Source organism: Halyomorpha halys, unplaced genomic scaffold, assembly GCF_000696795.3.
Source record: "Halyomorpha halys isolate HHAL.00 unplaced genomic scaffold, Hhal_1.1 Scaffold102.1, whole genome shotgun sequence".
Lineage (NCBI taxonomy): Eukaryota > Metazoa > Arthropoda > Insecta > Hemiptera > Pentatomidae > Halyomorpha > Halyomorpha halys.
Genome location: NW_027113828.1, coordinates 305,687 through 316,341, shown reverse-complemented (window position 1 = coordinate 316,341; position 10,655 = coordinate 305,687). Strand labels below are relative to the sequence as shown.

General features: G+C 29.1%; 1 protein-coding gene across 10 annotated transcripts in view; it reads left to right on the top strand.

The window, feature by feature from the left end:
- tmod (tropomodulin) overlaps nucleotides 1–8,966 on the top strand; it is a 271,736-nt gene extending 262,770 nt beyond the window's left edge. For 5 of the 10 annotated variants that reach the window (XM_014415532.2, XM_014415523.3, XM_014415525.3 and 2 more), the window contains 2 exons: nucleotides 4,177–4,229; nucleotides 7,513–8,966. In XM_014415532.2, the coding sequence (XP_014271018.1) occupies nucleotides 4,177–4,211 (35 nt within the window). In that variant the 3' untranslated portion in view covers nucleotides 4,212–4,229; nucleotides 7,513–8,966. Of the gene's footprint in view, nucleotides 1–1,369; nucleotides 1,452–2,283; nucleotides 2,410–4,176; nucleotides 4,230–7,512 lie in introns of all 10 variants that reach the window. The other 5 variants (XM_014415531.3, XM_014415524.3, XM_067051136.1 and 2 more) reach the window with 4 other exon arrangements.
- The last annotated feature ends 1,689 nt before the right edge of the window (nucleotides 8,967–10,655 follow it).

Below are 10,655 nucleotides of genomic sequence, written 5' to 3'. Positions count from 1 at the left end.
TATATATATAATAAATATTGTTTGGTTTTCACCAACATATAAAATAGGAGAGGACATGAATGTCTCCAGTATGAAAATAGCTAATTTTTTGAAATAGCTAGGTTTATAAACAAATTTGAATAACTTGAAGATTAATAAAAAAAAAAATGCACAAATCATTGTATAAATCAATGGTTTTTTAAATGAGCTCATAGGATAATTACCGTATATTAAGTGAAGATTGATATATTGGACATGACTTTTAATAAGGGTAACTAAATGTTATTATATGAAGGATCTTACACCGCTGCAACATCATAAATCAGAATATCATATCAGGCAAGCACTGTGCTCAATGGAATGACGATAAATCAGTCATCAAGTCATTGCATTGTTAAAAAAAATAATCATTTATGGAATCTCAAGGATTATTTAATACTTTCTAAGGATAATGATGACTTAAACTACAATGGGCTGGAAATATTCCCCCATTAAGAAATTGTTGTTTGGATATGTGGAAAGAAAAAGAAAGAGAAGAGAGGATGGGCGCATGAAGGTGAAGATGAAGCTGAAACACTGAAATTTATAGAAACAGAAGCTCGACAGATCCTTGTGCAAGATAGAGAGGAAATGCAGGCTGCCTTGATGCAGTGAAGACCCGTACTGAGTTGCGATGATGATAAAATATTCTAGTCTATTGCAGAATTATCTGAAATTTGTTTTACAAACCCAATCATATCGAGTTCTTGTTTAATTATGTTTATATGGTCTAATTCTGTTTCTTTCCATTAGAAATCTCATTTCTTACCCTTGCTTTAGAGTTATTTATTTACCCCTGTTTAAGTCCATATTATAATATGAATAATTAATATTGTCTAAACCAAATGATAAATTATGATTAAAAAACAACTTACATTTCTCTAAGTTGATATATATTTTTCCCATTCAAAAAATATTTGTGGAAAAAAATAACCATTTTTCAACTAGTTACCAAGTGATTATTGTATAAATTCCATGTAAAAGATTTTGGCTTAATATATGTTAATGTATTCTAAACATGCCTCGATTAAGAGAAAAAGAAAAAGAAGGTTCTTGTCTAATAGAGGGACCATGGCTATGCCCATCCTTACCTAATATGTAGTTAGTTATTACAACCAGCGCTTTAGGCGGAACAAGTTATTAAACACAATAAATATTTTGGAATCCTCGGCAAGAAATGTGAACAATTATTGAAATTTCATATTGTTTTTATTGATGATTGAATACAAACAGCGTAACCTGTTGGTACAATAAATTAACAATCCTAACCGTTGCTGTGGTAACTCTATTAGACAAATACCGAAACGATAATTGCTAGTTAGGAAATTGTAGTTAAAGTGTGAATTATTAGGTCGCGGTGGTCGCGAGGCTAGAGCCAGCTTGAGTGTGAAGCGAACTAAGGATGGCTTCAGTATAGCTGGAAGGTCGTAACGGTCTGTTGCTTTATTTTATCTCAAGTGTATGAGAATGTTCACGACAGGATCAGTGTGATTAGAAAATAGTGTTCAAACTCTCTCAAGACAAGACCGTTGCTCGTTCAGTGTGTTTCTTCATTTTTTTTAAACAGCTTGATTTTTTGTTTTTAATTTTTTTTTCTGTATGTGGTACTGTAAAATTTTGAATAATTGAATCCACATTTGAAATAAGGAACAACTAACATTTTTTTTTGTTTTGAAATATTTTTTTCTAAGCTATATCAATAATAATATTTTCAAAAAGTTTCATTTTGCGTGATAGTCTTAAATTTTTGTTTTAAAAACGAACAAATTATTGATAAACAATGTTATAAAGAATGTTTGTTGACTCCTTATTAGATATTTGGGTTCGATTGCCGATCATGATTAGTTTAGATCTTTGTAAATATTTTTTCAGCTTTTTTGTGTTGAAAATCGCTGACACAACATTTTCACATCACACATACCACTCTTTTTTTTTTCTCGATATAAGTAAAAATAAATATTAACAATTATTCTTAGTGTGTTCTGTTATCTCAGTTGGGAATATTACTTATTCTGCTGAGATGAAATGTATCAGAAGTAGTGATGGGCTAAAAAATTAAATCTTATAGTGTAACCTCTATCTAGCGATAACGTGTTCTGATAATAGGTGATTTCAGTAGTCGATGAGAGATGTATAGTCACAGGTTATTAAAATCACCCGTTAGCAGAAGACATTATCACTCGGTAGCTGCTATCCTATTACTGTTAGCCCCATCACTAATCCGAAAGCAATAATGTAATTGTTGTTGTAATTGTTGTTATTTAGTAAGGAAGGACCTCTCGCTCCGCCTTCAGTTCAGGTTCTTTAACAATCCCCTACGACAGAGAGAACAGATCAAGTAGAGTTCTAAGTGCCTCCGTCGGGGGAAATATATTTTTATACATATATAAGGTACTTTACTTGTCGCGTGTTCATTTTAATGTATCCTAAAAAAATTAAATCATAATTACTACATCATCCGTTTGCCTTTTCTTCTTTTTTTTGTTTAATTTAATTTAATTTGCTTCAACTGTAAAGTTGTTTTTATTAACCACTGATAACCTTAACAAAAATAATTTGTTAATGCCAGCTTTCTTTCTTGGTTATTTTATTGTAATAAATTAAAATAAATAGTTATGTAAAATTTAAGTCCTGCTTTTGAGTATTGCTTAAACTTTATTAACACATAATATTTTTGAACTTAGTGGGCTATTCGTAAATTGTTATAAATACAAAGGTGATTTGCTGAGTTTACTTGAAGAATGTAATTTCTATATTTCTTCAAGAAAAATGAAATTATTATTTTTCTTTTCCGGAAGATTTTTTTTTTTTTCTCTCTTTTGTTTAATCAAGTATTTAGTATCAAGGAATAATCTTAGATATCATGCAAAATCTAATATACCTTAGATGGCTTTCTTGGTTGTTTGGGTATTTTATGGTTTTCAGGGGTATCCTTATTATAATTTTTATCTTTCATTTTTTTTTTCTTTTTATTGGATATTTGGATTTCTTCGAATCAGTATATAAAACACTTATAACATATTCAAACTCAAACACTTCTTTCACTCGTTAGGTGAGTGCTTTTTTGAGTTCTTTTTTATCATCATTGTCTTATTTGGATTTGTTTCAATAAACTATTCACAACTACAGCCTAGATAGATTTTTAAAAAAATGAAATGGGACACTGATTTTACTAAAAAATTATTCAAAAATTAAAATTTAAGCATTTCTTGTTCTGATTATGAAATAAATCATCTGTCGCACACTACAGAACTCAACTGAACCAGAAATGTTTGCTAAAGGTAAAATATACAGTAATAGTATCATCTTATGCATAATTTTAAAAAAAAATCAATTAAACTTAAAGAATTATAAAATTGAAAAAAACTTATTAGTAAATTAGTAAAACTCTCTTTCTATTGAAGAAACTTTATCTAAGAAAATTAAAAACTTTCTCTAATTTCTATTGATAAATTTGTTTCCTGAAAGAGTGAAGGGAATATGAATTTAAAAAAATCCCTTTTATCCTTGGATGGAAAAAATTGTTCCAAAGAAATGTTAGTGTTCCGTTTTATTTTTTTTTTTTTTACTTGAATTGATGTGTAAATATGTTTTTATAGAAAGCATTGTTTTGTGAACGGAAAGAACAACTACTCATGAAGCACTTTCCCACGCACATTACTAATATATTGATATAATTTATATAATAATATATTGATTTAATTTTTTCGTTAACATACTTATCTTTTTTATTTAACAAAGTTTTGCAGGTAATAGTGTACAGTTTGCATATCTTATGCAGCATGAAAGTGATCATAATAAACATATTAGCATTATATTAAATTGTGTTTGTTTACATATTAATAAACTGTTTCATTTTAATATTTTTTTTTTTACAATTTATTAATACATGCATGTTATTATCCTTCTTTTGATATATTGTTATGCTGAACGACAGTTTTTTAAAGGTAAATTATTTTTGAAATGTCTTGAGCTTTAGTTTTGAAACATATTTTACTCTTACACTGTGCAGTTTAATGCACGGAAGGCAAGGCGTTATTCAAGTCAAGTTTTTATTTACTCCTTATTTTTTATGACTCAAGTCCTTCATTTGTTATTATCAGTCTTCAGCATAGCAATCCCTTTGTGACCAGACCTAAACGTGTGTTGTGTTTGCAGTTAGGCAATCGAGGGCGAGTGCCCAGAACTCGTAGGCAATCCTTGGGCAATAGGTACAGTCTCTTCACCTTGTTTTTATCTTTTAATTCAATTTTAGCACAAGATGATGTTCTGTAATGTTTATGTACTTAAACTGCAAAAAAAAAAAAATCAATAATTGTATAAAAAGTTTATTTCACTTAGCTATATTTTTTATATCACATGTTAATGATATCTAATTGTTTAGAATGAAATGCCTGTTTTTTGTTGTTTTTTTTATATATTCTCCAGAATATGATCTTTCAATCCAGCTTCAATGAATTTATTTTGCTATCATCAATGAGTTTTTGGTTGCACTCCGGATAAAACTTATAATTTAGGTTTTATAGTATACAAACAACAGAAAAAATATATTTTTGAAAAATTAACTTACTCAATATCCCGTTATTTGTAGTTCCGGCCTCCCACAGAGGCTCTATTCATCAATTTACTTTTCTTTTGTTGGAACGATCATTGTACTCCATTTTTTTTTTTTTAAACTATATTCCATAATAATTTTAATGTGAAAAAAGTCAACCATGGCTTAATAGATCATATTGTATCTTTCATTTGGTTACAAAATTCAAAGTCAAAATAATTCAAATTTTTTATCAACTAACTGTTTTCACTCCTTGGCCTTCTTCGCAGTTCAAATTAATAAATGATAAGTGCCTCAGCAGTGTTGCCTTTAAGCTAAAAATTAATTACATGAATTTCAACAAAACTAGTTTTGTAGGAATTGATATTTGAATGGTTTCTGAAATTAAGGAACGATGGGTGGGTAAAAGGGATAAAATAGTTTAGATCATTTTTTTTTTTTATTATAACTGAATATTATAGAGGCAATGAAGGAAGTGAACATCAATATATTAAAATGAAAAATGGCATTTTATTTAATACAACTGGATTATTACTACATGCTTACTTTGCTTTAAAATTATCTTTTGTCAACAAAGAATATTTTATGTTGCTATGCAATATAAACTATTTATTTTCATATTTTTATTGATTTTTTTTTTTCAGCAGTTTATATTTACATTATTTACTTCAATAGTGTTGAAAATTATTTCTGAACATCATTTTGCGTATTAATTATATATTTTAATTGCATGATGCCATCTTGAGTTATGCATTTTCTAATATTTCACATTCTTTTTAATCCATTCAAACTTAGTTTCCGCTCATCTAAACAAAAAAATAACAAATTTTGAGGGCTCTCATTAAAAACTATATTTTATAATGCTTCTCACTAATATTAGATAAATTAGATCATCTGTTCATCTCAAAACCATGTTATTCATTTTTAAAATAATATTTCATTTTATTTTTATCATTTTAGTATAATTTTCCTCATTTAATTAATTATAATATTACAAATAGAAAATGTAATAGATCATGTATGAACTTACTAATGCTTAAGTATTTGATATTTTAATTTAAGTGTAATTTGTTGTTTTGTACAAAGGTACATCCTCAATATGCCCAAAAACAAGTTCGTCTCCTCATCTTCAAAAACTGCTTTTGTGAGTGTGCAATATGAAATACAAGTTGTTAACATTTTCCATTATCAACTATTTAGAACTCATATTTAAATAGAATGGAAATTGACTTGAATATTTCAAATGGTTGGATCAACATTCATATTTATTTATCCCTTCTACAGTAGACTCTCGCTAATATAAACTAATTAAAACCAAGGCAGTTAGCAAAAACTCCGGAGTACCAAACAGAAAAAAAAGGTAACTTCATTTATAACAAATCAATATCCACTTCTGAAAAAGAATTTTCGACAAATTAAGGCTTTAAGTCATAACTTGATGAAAAATATTAAACATAGGGATTACCTGGCCAAAAATGTCAAATGGTTGGGTTGGATCAACTTTTTTATTTATTTACTTTTTTGTAATAAATAAGGTTAAAAATATTTTTTAAATTTTTATTTCTAAAAGTTCAATTAGCCAATGGACTGTATAGTTCATGATATAAAATAAGAAAATAGCTAACATTACGGTATATAAATAGTGTTGATAGACATGAATAGTTTAAATATTATTAGAAGATAAAGAATTACTTAAACTATTCATGTCTGTCAACACTATTTATGTATATGTAATGTTAGTTACTTTCTAATCATTCTATACATCCCTTTATTCATCGGGTTTTTTTTTTTTGGTTTTTTTTTGTTCTTAGCCCTGATGAAGGCTTGAAATTCGGGCCGAAATGTTACCATGATTAAATAAGTTATTTCGACCGCACCCCCCAACCATCTTCTCCTCATATATATTATTCACGGTCAACGATCTTCTCATTATGATAAATTAGTACAACCTCCAAAAAGTAAATAGGGTTTTATTACAAATTATCCCTTCAGATTTGTCTTGATGACCACATTTAATGTTGATGTTAATTCAATTTCTGTAATTTCTAATTGTTTATTGACACTGGGTATATTGAGGATGGACCTTGATATCTCCGCAGTCAGTGGGAAAGAAACAGAATATGGAATCGAATGTTCCCCTGGCGGCTGACTTAGACAGCTAATATATCAATGTCATAAATACTTCTATTAATGTTTAGAATTAATTGCAAGTAGGCAGCATGTTGCTATGTAATATCATAATACATCTTTAATGATATTCTCATTCGGCTCGTAACATTGGCATAGGAGTGAAGTAAAGGAGTAACTTTTTTATTATTTTAGCGTTCGCTCTATTGGCCTATTATGATACTATGCCTTTGTTACAAAGCTGAAAGTGCACAGAATTTATATTTATTTGTTAAATATCTGAGGTTGGTTAATGTTTTCATCATTACATTGAATTATCTTATCAAATAAAATATCTTTGAGAAATCAGATTGGCTAAAATGGTCCACAAATTAAAACCCCTTTTCCTTTAATATTTTATTGGCTTCAATAATTATTCATTTGAATTCGTTTTTTCTGAGCAATATTTATATTTTAAAAATATAAAGGAAATGGCAGGGGTGAGGTCCAAGGTCCGAGATCCAAGGTCCAAGGTCCGAGATCTAAAAAAGAACAGAAAATAGTTGTTAACTATATTTTGTTCCTTTTGGACCTTACCCTCACCATCTCTCATATTTTGAAAAATACAATCATTTATATATAATTTATATTTTAATTGGTTTTATTTAATTTTTATTTCTATTCAATTAATAATGACATTTTATTTCATTTTTTGTTGATTATTGAAGTCTATCCTAAAACTTTAAAAAAGAAAGAAAATATTCAACAACCTCAGCCAGTTAAAAATTCTTATTTATATTTATGAAAAATTAAATTAATTTAATTTTTTGCAGTTGGACGGATGAGACGAATGGGTCACTTTTCTCGGTCCCATACTGCTGGATACTTTCGCCACATTTGAATTCATATAGAATGATAATACGCCATCAGTGTTCTTAGCTTTTTTTTACCACATTATTACTGTGTGTTTTAATTTATATTTTGGTGTACTTTATTATTTTATTTTTTTCTATGCATTGTTTACTATTATGTCCATTTTCCCTGAATATTCCTACAAAAAAAAAAAAAAACTTTTAGGACACAGAGTAATTTAAAAATAATATGGGCCGACTTGTGATCCTGTAAGTTTTGACTGTTGTATTATTATAAGTTTTATTATGAAATCACAATGTCAAATCTTATAAGCTGGTTATTATAAGTGATCGCTTGTAAACAGTTGATATATTTATATTGTTTGTTCATAAATTAATATTGTAAAAAAATATATATTAAAAAAATTAAATAAATATAATTCTAATGCTTTATATATATTTAAAAAATGACATTAGGGTGGCCTACGAGAGGAAAATATTGAAGTGTTTTGTGTTCTAGATTTTCTATATTGATGTATATAATGAAAATTATATTATTTGTTGTATATTTGGATTATTGTCCTGGATGGAACTTGACAAATGGAGTTTACATCCGTTAAAAAAATATATATTGAAAGAACCTCTGTAATTTATAATTCGTTGTTAAATGTACAACTTAACTATCCCGCCAAAGTAATGGTAAACATAAATTATACTATGGTACGTTTCTATTTTAGTTAATGTCATTTTCTTTATGTTACCTCCACTACATTTTGCCTAATTACCTGGGAACCAGACATATAAAACCAAATAATTCCTGTTTAACTTTACAATAAGTCAAAAAAATGTTTTTATCTCGCCCTCTTACAGAGGAGTTAAACTCTTAACACTGTTGATAAGGTAACTAACAGCAACCTAACTAAAATAGAACTGTACCTGTGAAATATTATTATTTAGTTTGCGATTGTCATTTGTTAATGAAATGCTTTGCTTGTAGGGTTGCTATTCGCTTTGAGCAATATGTAGATATTCCGTCTTGTCTTTCATTCTTCTAAGAAACCATACATAAATTCTTAATTCTTAAGATTAATTTTTCTCTTTTTGATTTTATTTTTTACATCTAGTGGAGCATTTTTTTGTAATTTATACTTCATTTCCTATTATTTAACTTACTAGGAAACCTGTACATACTGCGTTGGAAGTAACATGTCAATAAAATTGGTTAAGTTTTAAAATTCATTGTGAAGAACCTTTTTTTTTTCTTTATCTTTCAAAAGCTTTGCTATAGTGTAAAGTAAAATGCTCCAAAACCCAGATGAGCGTGAATGATATGAATAGCGTATTACGTTTCACTGTTTTGGACTTTGTTTCTTGTAAGCACCTTCTTCTTTGTGAAGTTCTTGTACTCAGGATATTTAATAAAATATTAAATAGTATTTGCATTTGTTTTATTATTAGTTCCTGAAGTTATGTTTTTTTTAATAAATATTTAATTCACTTTTCCATTTTCCAAAAGATTTTTTCCTCAAAAAAAGCTTTCTACATTAGAAAACTATTGCATCAGAACCTTCTTTATGCTAAGGTTCATACTTTGAACTTGTTTGCTTATGTAAATAAATGCTTGGTGAGGATTATTGCATAGGATCTTAAACAACAGAATAGCTATCAAGAAAAACTAACTAAAATAAATATAGTATAATAATAAAAGGAAAACTAAGTTGTGAGGAATAATGAAATGGAAAATAGTTTATTATTCTGCTACTAGGCCCCTTTAGAACAATTATAAGGTAATTTTAATTTTACAACATATATTAGCCAAAAACAAAAATACTAACTAAATACATAAAAACAAAACAAAAAGGTAGTTAGTTACATCTGTACTATTATAATATTGGATTAGATTGGTGAAGTAAAAGGTAAATAAATAGAAGGATTTTAAACGAGGAAAGGGTTGGTACGTGGCATATGTTAGAGGGAATGGAGTTCCAGTGATATACAGCTTGGGTAAAAAATGATTTATCAAACGCAGCAGTTCGATGAGGTGGAGGGCAGATTTCAGATAAATGGGACCTGGTAGTACCAGATTGAATTGAGGATTTACTGGGTACTAATTACTTGGAATAAAAAGGAAACTAGGAAATTCTGGCATCGGAAGGATGGATAAAGCCACTTCAGCTCGGTGTAATATTGGGCTATGAGCATATCCCTGTTGGTCCCAAAAATAAATTGTACTATGCAATTCATTAGACGCTTAAGTTTAGATTTGAGATTACCCAAGAGTCCACTATATATACCAGGCAGCCATAGTATAAGTGGGAGGAAACTAAGAGTTGACGGGTATTAAGTGGAAGGAGATAACTGATTTTATTGAATTGCTTAGGGGTCGAGCAATGCTTCGACGGGAAATTTGGGCAATGTGTAGTTTCCAAGATAAAGTTTGGTCTAAAGTGATACCAAGATTTTTGACTGATGTATTGGAATGAGATAGGAGTACTGTTTGACTGATGTATGGAATGAGATAGGAGTGTTGTTTGATTGATGTATTGGAATGAGATAGGAGTACTGTTTAGGACAAAGTTGGGGGTTCTGGGACAGATTTAAGGAGAGAGAAAGATCCAATTATGATAGCTTTAGTCTTTTCGGGATTTAACGTAAGTTTATTGTCTTTGCCCAAGTGCTTATACTACTGAATGGCATTTGAGGCATCATGAGGATAGAAGGAAAGATAGATTTGTAAGTCGTTGTTTATAGATGATACTGGATGACAAGGATTGAAACCATTGAAGAGCACTAATTGACAAAGAGAAGGTGTTGTGGTCGGCGGAATCATCGGCTTTGGAATAATCGAGGAGTATAAGGATGTTGAGTTTCTTCTGGTCTAGACTATATAAAGGTCTCTAGGGGTTTTAATAAGAGCAGACTGAGTGCAGTAGCATGGGCGGAAACCAGATTGAAGTTGAATGAGGAGAAGATAGTTGGGGGTGCGGTCAATGAAAGACACAAATAAGTTCGATTAACTTATTTTAATGTGCCAACGTTTTGGCTTGAGTTTCTAGCCTTCTTCAGGCTAAATCATTTAGGCGTTTGATCTTCCAGCGAACAGCCCTGAAGAAGGCTAGAAACTC